Genomic DNA, 15,397 nt, shown 5'->3' with positions numbered 1-15,397 from the left:
ACCCAACTCCATTTTTATAAAGCCACAAAAGGGTAAAAAGTCATACTCCATTTGACTAAATAATAGTATTTAGCATTCCCCCCCCGATTGCTCAGTTTCACACATATCTGTTCTTATCTGCTCTTGCTTACCATTACATTTTTTGTGTGTCCATGGAACTTCACTGGTATAAATACTCCCTACCCTGATGTAAATAGGAAATCAAAGAACAAAGTATGGCTTTTTAAAAAGAAATTGGGTTTACACGGGGCTTCTGCAGCTGGATTGATAATGACAAAATGTACTCTCTTTGACGATGTATCTCCTAAGCACCCGAACGTCTAATTTTCCACACCGGCGGATAAATAGAAGTAACTTGTACAGCATAATGAAAATAATTTCTCATTCAGTACAAAGAAGAGGGTTAAAAATGCATGCACCCGATTAGCTGCTGCAAGAGTGTAGGGATTTATCTGCAGAATTTGAGCAAGTTTCAAATTCATTCCAGGTCTGTTACTAGCTAATGCTTGCTCAGCGCCCCTTCCAAAATGAATAGGTATTTTCCATTCAGGTCCTTGTGAGCAGCTGTTCCACATCACAAAGTACGGCATCGCAACCGGCAACCTTTTTAGCAGCCTCAGCAAAGAGGTTTATGGATACCAAAATGAACTGCTTCTTCATCAGATTGCAGAAAGGAGTGTATGGATGAAAGCATGGGCAGCTCTTATCTATGTCTCTCTTACCTTGCACACAAAGGGGTCCATTCTTATAAGATCTTTAATCTAACTGTGTTCATGAATAGTATGTTTCACAGAAAACCAAGACTTTAGAAAAGAAAGAAAAAATAGAGCCACTTTCGGCAACCTGGACAGTAGCTTCCCACATCCAGTGGACTCTGAAAACCTCATTGATTTAGTATTTGGGAATTCGTCTGCTGACTGTCATGTTGTTTCAGTGTCTGAGACAAACCACAAAGGGTATCTGTTCTCCTGGAATGTTTCTTTTCTTAACAATTCTAACCCACAAGTTTCCTGCTGTGATTTCTGATTGGGAGGAGATTGACGCCAAGGTGGGCTAACATTTAACTTATGCTGCTGTGCACCAGTTGGTGGCAGCTGGCCAAGATGAGAAACTGTGAGGCGTCTTTAATTGTTCTCAGGAGTTAAAAGCTGTAACCTGAGGCTGGCTGTTAGGCCAAGGGCCATTTTGTATATACTGTATGACTACGTAAAATATGATCCTAATATTTTCCACACAGTCTTCTGCGTTTCCTGTTGATTTTGGGCAAATGTAAAAATAAAAATGTATCAGCTGAAGCCCATGTGATTGTTTTGAATAGCTTCAGTTTAAACGGGGTTTATTACTACTTGCTTTTTTTATTGGGATAATAAAATAGGAGAATGTGCTGACAAATGTTTTAAGTTCCCGTTCAGTGGCTGTCCTTTTCAACTCCTTACTGATTCATCATGCTTTTCTAAAACTTCATCCAGTTTGGGGGATGAACCAACTCACACTTAACATTGCCTCTCTCTGTAGATGGATAAATAGCAATACTAGCACTGGCTTATTCTCAGCTAAGCTGATTTCAGATGCAGAAATATCTTTTAGCTTTAAGCTTTTCCCTGAACAAAAGCAGCAGTCTATTCATCAGATCTATAGTAGCAGCAGTGCATTTGGGGACAGTGCTCCCTCTGATATATGGACTGCTTCTGTTTGCAGTTGAAATTTTGCTTCTGAAGTAGGCAAGGGACATCTGTTCAGGGGTATGTGGAACCTCCTCCCGTTTCTATATTAGTTCTTGATGCGGTCAGAGGGGTTCTACGTTATGGTTTTATTGTTGGAGTCCAATACTAGCACTGGCTTATTCTCCATTATGGTTTTATTGTTGGAGTCCAATATGTTTATTGTGCGTCCGGATGGTTTTAATGGGGCTTTTAATTTTGGACAAATCTGTAACCTGCCACAAGCCAGAAATGAGAGTGGCAGGCAATAAGTCTCCTCCTCCTCCTCCTCCTCCTCCTCCTACTACTACTACTACTACTACTACTACTACTCCTCTCCTCCTCCTCCTACTACTACTGCTACTACTCCTCCTACTACTACTACTACTACAACCAGCTTGGTGCAATGGTTATAAGCAGTGGTGGAAGACTAGGTTTCATTTTCCACTCGACATACAGCCACCTGGGTGACCATGGGCCAGCATGGTTGTCTCAAAGTTATCTTAGCCTCACTGACCTCACAAGGTGTCTATTGTGAGGAGAGGAAGGGTAGGCTTTGAGATTCCTTTAGGTAGCAAAAAGCTGGGTACAAAAAAACCCCAGCTCTTCTTCTGTTGATACCATTAATATTGCTGTTCTGTATATCATCAGGTTCCCCTTCATAATATGACTGGACACTACTATGCCTACCTTATGATGGGGACCTAGTACTTCCAGGGTATGCTGACTTACCATAAAACTTCTGGCTATGGGTCTGCTCCTGTTCTATAAACCATAAAACTGCCTAGCCTTGTGCAGAGTTAAGAGGGAAGCAGTTCAAATACAAGTAAACTACAGTATTTGCTGGCGTATAAGACTACTTTTCCCCCCTGAAAAACATGCCTCCAAGTGGGGGGGTCGTCCTATACGCCGGGTGCACTTCAGTTGGGATAGACATAGCTGCCCATAGTGGCCCATAGTACTGTAATGTAATGTAACAAACTCTACTACTTTTGAGTGGAAATGTTGGCGGGTCGACTTATACGCCGGCAAATACGGTACTTTCTATTTCATAATGCTTTCTGTTCTGCACAGGCCAACATGTAGGTCTCCCTCATTACCATGAATCAACAATAGGGAAAACCCAGAGTGGCAATCCAGCTAATTTGTGTTCAGCAGCACCCTAGAAACCAACAAGATTTGAGGGACAAAGCTCCCTTTGTCAGAATTTTAACTCTCAAAACTTAGACCCCGCAAATCCTGTTGATCTCGAAGATGCTACTGAACATGAACCTAAGCTGTTCTACTTCAGACCAGCATGGCTACCCTCTGGAACAGCATAGGACCAGAATCAGAAAGTTTTGGTGTGATACCACATACAAATATGGGGGTTTCTCTGTTTTTCATTGGTAGCAACCAGTGTTTTCAGTAAAGTAATGACTGTCATTTGGGTAGTTTGTAGATACTGAGTATACTTGATCATTCTTCTCAGGAAGAATGGAAAGTAAACCCACACATTTGCATGTTGTTCTCCTGCAGAGACAAGACCCTAGGATTATTGCTATAAGATTTACAGAATGGATCACGACAGTGGGTTACACATTGTGTTGATGCTACACTGACAATGTTATACCCATTTAATAACTTGGAAACCAACTTCATAACAGTGCCCCCACCCTCTGTAAGCACATTTCCCTCTTCCACATTAATCAGTTCATCAGTATTAAAGTTCTTCAACTTTAAGATCTGCTTTCCTAAGGTTTTCCTTCGCTCAGGAAATGAACCAGACTAAGAGGAAACTGATGACCTTCAGTACTGATTAATATTGGTACCACAGAAATGTTTAGTTAGTGATGGTGTCTGTGTGTAGGTGGAGTGGAGGGATTTACTTCATGGATGGGAGGGGATTTGGGGAGTGAGCGTGGATTCTTGACCAATCACAAGCAGTACTGGATCTCCCTTGAACCGAGAAGACATTACCTACTTCCGACTGATGCATTACAGTGAGAGCTAATCATAATACATGTGTTTGGCCAATAGCGAGTAAGACAGCAGTTGTACAGTCTCACCTCCAGTATGGTATAGTGGTTACAGTTTCTGATTAACATCTGGGCATGTAAGGACCCCATACCCTCCTCCAACTGCCTTGGTTAGTGAGGTCCTTATCTTGTTTTAGACTGTAAAAGGGAGCTCTTTTTAAAACATCTAAGTGCCAGGGAGACCTGAAACCTGGAGACTCTCCGAAAGGCAACAGGGTACAGCTATGAAAGCCCAATAAGAAGAGAAAGGGTGTGCTGGCATTACAGACTGATTAAGTAAAATCTCCCCTAGTTCCAGGTTCTCACTTATAATAGGACTTTACTTCATTCTCAATAACAAAAGACTTTTCAACGCTGGAGTATCTTAGCATACTCCAGAGGTGTCTGACAGCCCAAGGAAGTTGCTATTGCATTAACGAATGCCTGGTTCTTTTTCCTTTTATTAAAAAAAAACTCAATCAAGAGGGGCACTCAAGTCATTAATTTATGTTCTGTTTCAGCAGCTGTCTTGACTCACCCATATTTTTGTGTCAATGCAAATCTGGCTCACTTCAACCTAATTAAAGTATGTTAATCATATGTCTCACCCAGGCTCTTTGTGCCCATGCAGATTTGGTTCACAATAGCCCTATTAAGGTATTCTCCGCCACACACACCACCCCCACTTCTTCCTGGACAGCAGTTTAAATTAGCCAGTGAGATTCAAACTTCACATCTTGGATTAATCATGTCAAAGTATGGGACCCATCCCCATAAAAAGACCTTCTCAATGTAGGGGAAAGCATACCAGGTGTTCCAACTGCCTGAACACCCTTGCAAGGGTGTTGCAGGCCTCCTTTTCTCCCACATTCTGCTCTTTGGATCTCAGCTGTGTCTGTCCCAGGATCTCTCCAGACCTCAAGCCCAGGATTTCAGCTTGTATGTCCCTTCCTTAAAAATGTACCTATTTCCTCCCTCTTGCCTTTTATAGGTGTTACTTCTTGTTGGTGTGCATGTTCTTGTGCAGTTACTTTGGGGATTAAGTAACCACAGGTACCCAGTCTAGATTCTTTACATTTTTGTTTTCTATAAAAAACAACTTGTTTTGTAATAGTTTTATTTTAGAAACATACAACCCCCTTCCCCCTATTTTAGTATATGCTACACAGGGACATGACCTATTTGAATGTTAATGTTCCTTTTGTTATTGTTGTTAGGTGCGAAGTCGTGTCCAATCCATCGCAACCCCATCAACAATGATCCTCCAGGCCTTCCTGTCCTCTACCATTCCCTGGAGTCCATTTAAGTTTGTACCTACTGCTTCAGTGACTCCATCCAGCCACTTCATTCTCTGTCATACTCTTCTTCTTTTGCCCTTGATAGCTCCCAGCATTAGGCTCTTCTCCAGGGAGTCCTTCCTTCTCATGAGATGGCCAAAGTATTTGAGTTTCATCTTCAGGATCTGGCCTTCTAAGGAGCAGTCAGGGCTGATCTCCTCTAGGACTGACCAGTTTGTTCGCCTTGCAGTCCAAGGGACTCGCAAGAGTCTTCTCCAGCACCAGAGTTCAAAAGCCTCAATTCATTGACGCTCGGCCTTCCTTATGGTCCAACTTTCACAGCCATACATTGCAAGTGGGAAGACCATAGCCTTGACTAGACACACTTTTGTTGGCAGGGTGATGTCTAGCCTAGCCACATGCTGCTCTGTGCTGCCTCTTTGAATGCCCCCCCCCCAAAAGATGAAATTGCCTCCACAAGCTCCATCTGGCCTGCGTTACCCCTGCTATAAGCAAAGTAGGGTGCTGTCTCCTTCCGCTGCTGCAGCAAAGGCTAGGTAGCCATGCCTTAGCCACCACTTGCACAGCCAAGGTGAGGCTTGATCGTTTTGAACGTGGAGGTGATCCACCTGGCTGTAGTTGTAAATTTCCTACATTCTGGAGGGAGTTGGACTATGTGACCCTGGAGTTCTCTTCCAACTCTTATGATTCAAGCTCCACAATCAGGGCTAACAATTTATCTGACACAACCGATGCCTCCTCCCCTAGAGTCTTTCTTCTGATTCCCCCACACCAGCTTCAAATTCATAGGAGCTTTTAGATCCAGGAATATATAAATTGTTCAGGTCCATGACTTGACTTAAGACTTTGCTGTGGTATAGTTTTATAGAAAGGTATGTGTGAATATTCCCATGAGTCAAAAGAATAATGTGGGAAACAATCCTGAGTGGCCAAGGTCTCACCTGTGTCAGTGAGAGAACTAAATTTCATTCTTAGAACAACTTCAGACATGATAAAATTCCAGTTCAGACCAATTCTGTGTAGGACAATGCACGTAATAAGCATACAGCCTTCCATGTGTAACAGTTATCCATTGGAGTTGTGTTGCTACATATACATGTGATGGATCTGCACCACGAAACCACGGCCACGTGTGTTTGTAAACAAACAGTGAAATAAACACAAAGTTTTTAACGGTTCAAATTTCACATCTATGAACGTGCTAGATGGCCTTGAGCACATAAAATAGCCATGGGCTGAGTCAGATCATTGGTCTGTCAAGTACTGTCTAGCCTGGTTGGCACATCTCTATGATGTCAAGTAGATGTCTTTCTCATCACATATTACTCGGTCTGTTTCAACTAGAGATGCTGGGGATCCAGCCTTGGACTTCTTGCATGGAAAGCAGATGCTTTGCCAGCAAGCTGAGGCCCTACTCTCTCTCAGTCTCAACCCCTCCATTTTTAATATAAAAACAATAATACTGGCTGCTTTTCATGGCTTGTTAAGTTTACAAGACTAATCTGTGTGAAGTCCTTTAAGCATACAGAAAATCTCTGTAAAATGCCAGCTATTATCACAATTGTAATGACATATGTGTAGGCTGCCATTGCTTTTCTATGTAGGAATTTTGTAATATTTGAAGAAATCATCAGACGTTGTAACTAAAAGAACACAAAGTAATCTTGTGGAGGCATACAATGTACTAAGAAACAGAAATGCGAGAAGAAAGAAGTGGAGAGGTAATGTTTTCCCCTTCTTGCTACGTGAATTGGGCTTGGCATAATGTTAGAATTTGATTTCCTAAGAAACAATGAAGTAGCGGCAGTAAAACACATTCTGAAATAACCTGTTTTGTTTGTGGGGACAGCACGTATTGTTTAAGAAATGACACAGTTGCAGAAAGCATTGCATGGTCTTCAGAAGTATCAGTATTTTCTCCTCTCAGGTTCCTTGGATTCTTATGTATAATTTCTAGATGAGAAAACCAATGTGGTAGACAAGTTCCTTCCTTCCTGCACTACTGCCAATTGGTGTAGGGTAGTATTGGATTAATCTTAGGTAATAGTTTCATGCCTTTTGGGTTATCTGTGAAACCAACAGACGTGCATGAACAGAATGTGTTCTCTAGGGCAGTGGTCCCCAACCCCCGGCCCGTGGATCAGTCGGTACCGGGCTGCAGCTCCTCCTTGTCTTCCTCCCTGGCTGCTGCCTCAGGGGCTGCCCTGCCACTCTGCCACCGGCTCACCTTTGGTGTTCTCCGGCGGCCACCATGGCTGGGGCTCCCCCTCGGCGTGGCACTGTGCAGCTGCTGCTGGCAGCGCCCCCCAGCGGGCAGCGTTGGAAGTCAGGGGTGCCGGCGGGAAAGCAAGTGGAGCAAGGGCTCAGGCAGCGGCGACGTCCCTCGGCAAGAGACTACCCCCCCTGGGCCTCAGTAAAATTGTCAAGTGTTGACCGGTCCCCGGTGATAAAAAGGTTGGGGACCACTGCTCTAGGGTATGTGTTTCTGCAAGACATGATGTTCTTAAAGAAAGTAATTATTAAAAGGTAGAATGTTTGGAGATCAAACATATATGAGAACATTGTCCTGGAATCATAGAACTGGAAGGGACCTCCAGAATCATCGAGTCCAACCCTCTGCAGAATGCAGGAAATTCACAACTACCTGCTCATTTACTGTGATACCAATTCAGGGGCAGCTGGTGCCCCCCCCCCCCAAAAAAAAACAAAACAGAATCTCTGTCCAGTCTGGCCTGGAGGAAATTCACTTCCCAACCCCAAAATGGCTATGGGCATTTCCCTGAGCATGCAAGAAAGAGCCATGAGAGCCAAGCATGGGCACAATCCCTTCTGCCCAGCCACTTACAATCTGTCTAAATTCACAGAATCAGCATTTCTGTGAGGTGGCTATGTATCCTCTGCTTAAAATTTTCCAAGGAAGGAGAATTTACCACCTCCTGAGGAAGCCCGCTCCACTCAGGAATCTCTCTTACTGTCAGGAACTTCCTCCGGATGTTTAGCTGAAAATTCTTTTGAATTAATTTGATCCCATTGATTCTGGTCCTACCCTCCAGGGCAACAGAAAACTATGGGACAGCCCTTCAAGTACTTGAAGATGGCTATCATATCACCTCTTAGTTGTCTTCACCTTCTTTGGAAGTTTTTAAGCAGAGGCTAGAAAGTCATGTGACCAAAATGCTGAACTTAGGCATATTGTGAGTCGGTGGGCAGGTAGTTGTGAGTTCCTGCATTGTGTGAGGGGTTAGACTAGATGACCCTGGAAACCCTTCCAACTCTATGATTCTATGATTCTCTCTAGGCTAAACAGACCAAGCTCCCTCAACCTTCCCCCATATGTCTTGATCTCAAAATTCCTCACCATTTCGGTTGTCCTCCTCTGGACGTGCTCCAGTTTGTCTACATCCTTCTTCAATTGTAGTGCCCAAAACTGAACACAGTATTCTAAATGAGGTCTAACCAGAGAAGAGTAAAGCGATACCATCACTTTGCGCAACCTGGACACTATACTTAGTTGGACAGTTATCCTTTAGTCAGAATTTACTTGGAATGGGCCATCATCACATGCAGAGGCTTGTGAGGGAAGAATTTTTCAACTGATTTTCCCCACAGTTAGAGAGAATAGCCACTGTGGGGATGGCTGCCATGCCCCTATTTCTAAGTGAAAAGCCTGGAAAACCATGTCCAAAACGTTTGTCAGTGCTGATTTGTTAGCAGCACCAACCAACTGGATGAATGCACAGGGTTGCGAAATAGTAAAACTCAGGTAGGCCAAGGCCAGCTGTTTTTTTAAAGGCAAGCCTAGATGACTATATTTTTCTCCCTGGAGAAACAACCCAAACGTATAGTACTTCTGAGAATAGTTTAGATCTGGGAAGCTCCAAAGGATAACACAGATAAGCCTCCCTTCCCTAGTGCTGCTTCCCTCTCCCACATAATCAGCAGCCCCTCTTGGCTACTTTTCAGTTAAAAACAAAACACAGGGGGTCTCAGCCGTGGATCTTCTGCATCATAGCTAGTTCAAAGTCAAAAGTGCTACAGCCTTTCTTGTGCTGCTACTATGGTGTACCTTGGGCACCCTTGTTAGTTCACCTCTTTTACATTTTCCCTTCTCGATCGGCGCCTGGTATGATTTTTACTGTTGCTTTTTGTAATTTAAATGTTAATATATTTCTGTGATTAAAATGCATGCGTGTACGTGGCCTCTGAGATTAGTGGACCAAAGTAATCTAAATACAAGTTATCCTTTCCTCTCCCTCTTAGTTATGGGGAAAGGTTTCAGCAAGCTGTATTTAGGCTTCTACCTTAAATTCTGGTTATTTTAAAGAAAATAATACCTCTTGTGATTTTTTTTTTACCTTCCCCAGAATGAGATGTTTACATCAGCTGTGCAAATATTTTTTGCAGTGTCTCCTGTCCCCCCCCCCCTTCTTTCCCTTACCTGTTCTTTCTTCCCCCCTTCCCCTACTGTCTAAAATTTCTACAATGGCCACACTAGTCAGTACTTCCATCCCATAACCAGTAGCCAGGACAGCCCCAAGCAGACTTTTTAAACATCAAGCTGGTAACAGGCAGCTCATCGTGCCTTAGTCTCAAGAAAACGTGGACTCTCTTTTCCCAGATGATTGAGGTCATAGAAAGAGGCTAACCAAGTGACACAGAACTGCATTCTTGATACACTTAGACTGATTCCACACTGAGAAATTCACTGCCCCAGCTCCCATGTGAAAGCACAAATCCGGGGCAGATGGGGTGCACCAGGCTAAAAACTCCCCCGTGCGGGAGCAGGAAGAGGCGAGGCAGTCTGACCCAGCTCAGCCTGCAGACCTACGTGAAGTCTCTGGTGCAGAAGTACAAAGGTGATGTGGTAACACAGGTGTGGGAGAAAGATCACTCAGCCAAAACAAAATAGTAGTTTGCCCAGGCTTAAAAGAATGCAGCAGGCAGCTGGGATACCATGGCTGCGTGGCAAGGAGGAGGCAGGTGCCATTTGCCACCAAGCAACTCACTTGGAATCCATTGCTACAGTGGTATATAATGACATTAAAACCAATGCACATCTGGCTTACATTTAAATTCAGTCATTCACCACTGTAGCCGGGGAGAGTGAGAAGCATTAGACCAAACTTGATTTATGTTAGCTCCTTACTGAATTCTAGCCCAGTTCTGAGTTGAAACTGCTTTTTTTGTATGATCCTGAACCTGATTTTCTGTTTGCTTTTGTTTGGAGCCAATTCTGGTCTGGCAGCGTTTTATGTCACTGACAGTGTTCATATTCATAAAGCATATTTTCATGACCTCTCATTTAAAAGCCCATTTAAATCTTTCCCGTAGTCTTTCTTTATCTAGGAGCTAGTGTTTATGATGCTTTTTTTTAAACTTGAAAATTGTGTTTATTTTTTCCCTTTCTTTTTAAAAAAAAATACAGATCTACTACAGAAGACTCTCAGGAAGGAGGAAGAAATAACTGCCTTGCAGGTATTTTGATGAATTCATTAAACTGCAGTAGCGTGATAATAAGGAAGAGGGCTGTTAGACCCAGGGTGGCTTAAAAAAAACCCCAAAAAACTCAGGTGTGGTGACAAATGTCATCAAGTTACAGCTGACTTCTGGTGATCTCATACGGTTTTCAAAGCAAGAGTAGATTTCCCATTGCCTGTCTCTGCATAGCAGCCCTGGACTTCCTTGGTGATCTTCCATTCAGGTACTACCCAGGGCTGACCCTCCTTAGCTTCTGAGATCTGTCAAGAGTCTCCTGTACAAACAAGGGACACAGATCAAGTGAGTCTCAGTCCTTTTCCCCCAGACAAAAAGTTCTTTCAGGGCAGCAGTCACAGAGGAGTGCTGGGCTGAGTGTCTGGTTTTCCCTCCGCTTTGACTGGGGCTCTCTGTTCTCTGTGGCAGCAGCAGGCTTCTGGAGGTCAATGTTCCTATAATGCCCCAGGACTAGAGGCCACTGAAGCAAAGCAGGTCTGGGATTCTTGACACCTCAACAGGAGCCTGCCTGCCAATGCTGTTGGAGCATCTGAGTTCCAAGGTGTAAGAAAGATAGGATATACATTAATAAATTAGATCCCAGGTCCAATCCCCTGTAACTCTGGTCGGAAGCAACTGAGAGAGCAGGGAAGAGGAGGCATGGGACCCCGAAGAGATGTTGCCATTAGGGCAGACAGCACCGGGCTCGACACAACACTTCCTCTGTCCTACCTTTTAACCTTTGAAGATTATATGTGTGCCGAACAGCATGACCATCCAGAAATGTCTGTGTTCTGTTTCATGAACCAAACTGAGGTTTTTACAATGATAGTCCAGCAGTTAAATGTGGGTGGGTGGTGGTTGCTGTTTGCCAGCCAATAATTAGATAATCCCGGCATCTTGCAGCCTTTCCTGTAAGGGTTTTTTTTTTCTTTTTTGCAATTGCTGTCTGATCTTCACAGTCTGTAGCCACCACTGACACTCACACCATTTTTTCCCATGACCCATGGACAGCAGATCCATCCCATCAGCAAAAAGAAATCTTTCCCCCACACAACCAAGGCTGTATTTAGTGTGGCTATTTTGGAATAGACTATTTTTATATTGCTTACTTCATGTTGATATATATTGGTAGGTGGAAGGTACTAATAACTGAATAGACAACACTTTTCTGCAGGAAGAAAAGAAATTGCGGTGAGAGAGTATAAATAGTGCAGACTGCCCATCAGATTTTTTCTGGGCTATACATGGCTGGAAAAAACCAATAGAGTGGCTCAGAGAGGCCTGTAGTGGCACTGCAAAACGAGGAGGACATCCTATGAGGCTGGGAGGGAGAGACAAGTATGCTTCAAAGCTCAGTTCCATGATTAACATAATTCGTCAGCACAGAGCAAACCTTCATTTCTCAGGCTCAGCTCTCCATCAGCACTCTAATTAAGGCTGTCATCTGAACAAGAACATCCTAACAAAGAAAAACATGATTTTTGCAGCCCAATTCTAAATTACAGTCAACACCACACTGCTGGTCAGTATTTATTCTTGCTCAGCAGACAGGAGACATGTACACAAAGAAAGACCGAATCCCAAGGTGTGAAGAGCACAGCAGTTGCACCAAAGTCCATAGTAACCTTACCAGAAGAGGAAATAGAGTCAAAGGTTATAATCATCTTCCCTTCCTCTCTCCACAACAAGCACCCTGTGAGGTAGAGAGAGAGAGAGAGCTCTGACAGAACTGCTCCGTGAAAACAGCCCAAAGAGAACTGTGACTAGCTCAAGGTCACCCATCTGGCTGCATGTGGAGGAGTGGGGAATCAAACCCAGTTCTCCAAGCTGGTTCCCTCACCTTTCATGGAGTACAAAACTGATGATGCCCCTGAGGCAGCCAGGAATAGTAGTAGCCAACCTTTGGTCCCAATGATTGTATATATCCCAACCCATGTTGGTTCATCACCATCTAGTGCAGAATGCTTGGAAAGAGGGAACAAAGACAGGGATATATACAATCATGTTTCTTTTTACTCAGAGGAGGAATCATAGAATCATAGAGTTGGAAGGGGCCATACAGGCCATCTAGTCCAACCCCCTGCTCTACGCATCATCAGCCCTAAGCATCCTAAAGCATCCAAGAAAAGTGTGTATCCAACCGTGCTCCCCTCCTTCCACATCAGTAACATGTCTCTGTAGGTCAGTTGGATGAAGCAATCTGATAGAGCAGCCAAGATCTTTTATTTCCAAGATTTCAGGGACTTGGTTTTAAATAACTACTCAATTGAATAACCAAAGCAATGCAGCCTGTATCGAACCAGCCATGTGTGGAAGGTGCACAATTTCCCCATATTCCTCTCCATTTCTAGAACTCCTGATCTTTGGTAAGATCATTCCTAAAGTCACTGAACCTTCATGGAGGAATAGCCATTCCGATGGAGGTACTAGAGAAATGAAGAACAGGGTGAAATTGCTCCTCTTTTTCTGCACCACTGAGGGGCGGGGGCAGTTTTCATCTCTTACACACATACAGGAAGCTGGGTTCATTATTGGCTAGGAAGACAAGGGATTAATCATCTCCAGACATCTAATGTATTGAGCATTACAACAGGAGAAGTCCTGGGGCTATATATGTAAGCACTTGATGAACACTTATTAGGATATATGTCTAGAACACCTGTGGTGCTTACTAGAGACTATTGCTATTGGAGATGCTATTTGAGGATACGTTATATCTCCAGGCCAGCCCTGGAGATCAAGCTGGAGCTTTATGCTTACTATTTAAGATTGTTAATGGACAGCAATCGAAGCTGTAATGGATATTGCATTCTACCACTTTAGAGTGGTTTTGTTATATTGGTGCGTGAAAGATTATTATAGTGTTTGATAAAAAGTCTAATTAGTGATTTATTTATAGCCTTTACACAATGGTTTTATATTTTTCTGTTGTCATAACACTGTATCTCTTGTATATATTTATACTCAGACCCATCAGTCTATCGAGGACAGTATTGCCTCCTCAGACTGGTAATAGCTCTTCAGGGTCTCAGGTTGAGGTCTTTTACATTACCTGTTGCCTGGTCCTGGAGATGCTGAGGCCTGAACCTGGCACCTTCTGCATGCCAAACAGATGCACTGCCACTGAACCACAGCCCTAGCTTTGTTCCTCCTTACCCCAGTCTCTTGATCCAGTGACTCGGGAAATGACCTTTCCAGAGATTGAAAGGGGCTGCAGGAATAGACAGGAAGATGTCTATGTACCTTTAATGCATGAATGATTGATGCAAGCTCCTGTTTTAATTTACTGGACAATTGCAAGGATTAATCAAGTTATTTGTATTATATGAATACTTGAATTCCTGGCAAATAGATGGGAAGAAATGGAGGTAGTGACAGATTTTATTTTCCTGGGCTCCAAGATCAGTGCAGATGGGGACTGCAGCAAAGAAATTAAAAGACGCTTGCTCCTGGGGAGGAAAGCTATGGCAAATCTAGACAGCATCCTAAAAAGCAGAGACATCACCCTGCCAACAAAAGTGCGTCTAGTCAAGGCTATCGTCTTTCCAGTTGCAATGTATGGCTGTGAAAGTTGGACCATAAGGAAGGCCGAGTGTCAAAGAATCGAGGCTTTTGAACTCTGGTGCTGGAGAAGACTCTTGCGAGTCCCTTGGACTGCAAGGCGAACAAACCAGTCAGTCCTAGAGGAGATCAGCCCTGACTGCTCCTTAGAAGGCCAGATCCTGAAGATGAAACTCAAATACTTTGGCCACCTCATGAGAAGGAAGGACTCCCTGGAGAAGAGCCTAATGCTGGGAGCGATTGAGAGCAAAAGAAGAAGGGGACGACAGAGAATGAGGTGGCTGGATGGAGTCACTGAAGCAGTCGGTGGCAGCTTAAATGGACTCTGGGGAATGGTAGAGGACAGGAAGGCCTGGAGGATCATTGTCCATGGGGTCGCGATGGGTCGGACACGACTTCGCACCTAACAACAAATGAATTCTTTGTATGATAATGTTATGATTTTGCAGTACATGCTTAATCTTCCTATTCCATTCATTTTGACATTTACTTAAAAAATTGAAATTGGTCAACTGTTCTCTCCTTAATTTGTTTTTGTTTAGGCTAAACAAATCCCACTCTCATGAGTCATCTCCTAGACCATTTGTCATCGCTGCAGTTACTCTTTCTAATGAAGTTGACCCTTGTAAACTCTTAATTTACTCCTGCGTCCGTACTGCCCAGACCTAAACGTAGGATGGAGCCATTGCAGTTACTTCCTCAATCTTGGAAGGAATGAGTGTTCAGATGAGAATGAGCCTCTGAAATTTCCGAGGCTTATGCGCTTTCCTCTTCTTCCCTCCTCCCTGTACACACAGCTGGGAAACTGAAGACCTCCTGGTTCCCAGAAAACCATGGGTTGTTGTGATGTCCAAGTCAGGTTAAACAATCAAATGTGGTGTATTCTCTTGCCTACAAATTAGGATTAAATTGTAGTTTGGGAATCTGGTTTGTACACAAGTTAGTTCTTTGCAGTTTTTTTCTTTGCTGAATTTCAGACATCATGATGAATCACAGTTTGTCTGGAACCAGTTTTCTATTTTCCAATCAATGGGTTGGGTAAATCCATGAATTTCCAAGGCTTGTTCTCATCATGTGCACATTTGCTTGTGACATCTGAATGTAGTTAGTATCACAACTTATGCTTCTTACATATACATTAGAAGTACTATCTCTTACGTTTCCCCTGATCTTGTAATTGAACACATAATCGTTCTAGAACAAAGTTTGTATGCAGAGGCTCCTTCAAGACCGACAAAGTTTCATTCTGGGTATAGAATTTTGTGCACATGCACACAGAAGCTTATGCCTAGAATTAAACTTTGTTGGTCTTAAGGTGCCAACATGGCTACCCACCTGTACATAATAGTTCTTTCATTCATGTTGC

The 15,397-nt window shown here is 43.4% G+C and overlaps 1 protein-coding gene across 6 annotated transcripts in view; it reads left to right on the top strand.

Annotated features, from left to right (window-relative positions):
- Positions 1-15,397, top strand: part of CEP128 (centrosomal protein 128) — a 237,187-nt gene that overhangs the window by 163,874 nt on the left and 57,916 nt on the right. For all 6 annotated transcript variants that reach the window (XM_077323396.1, XM_077323398.1, XM_077323395.1 and 3 more), the window contains exon 19: positions 10,421-10,470. In XM_077323396.1, the coding sequence (XP_077179511.1) occupies positions 10,421-10,470 (50 nt within the window). The remainder of the gene's footprint in view (positions 1-10,420; positions 10,471-15,397) is intronic.

Source organism: Paroedura picta, chromosome 2, assembly GCF_049243985.1.
Source record: "Paroedura picta isolate Pp20150507F chromosome 2, Ppicta_v3.0, whole genome shotgun sequence".
NCBI lineage: Eukaryota > Metazoa > Chordata > Lepidosauria > Squamata > Gekkonidae > Paroedura > Paroedura picta.
Note: the sequence above shows the minus strand (reverse complement) of the source record. Positions and strands in the feature narration are given on the sequence as shown.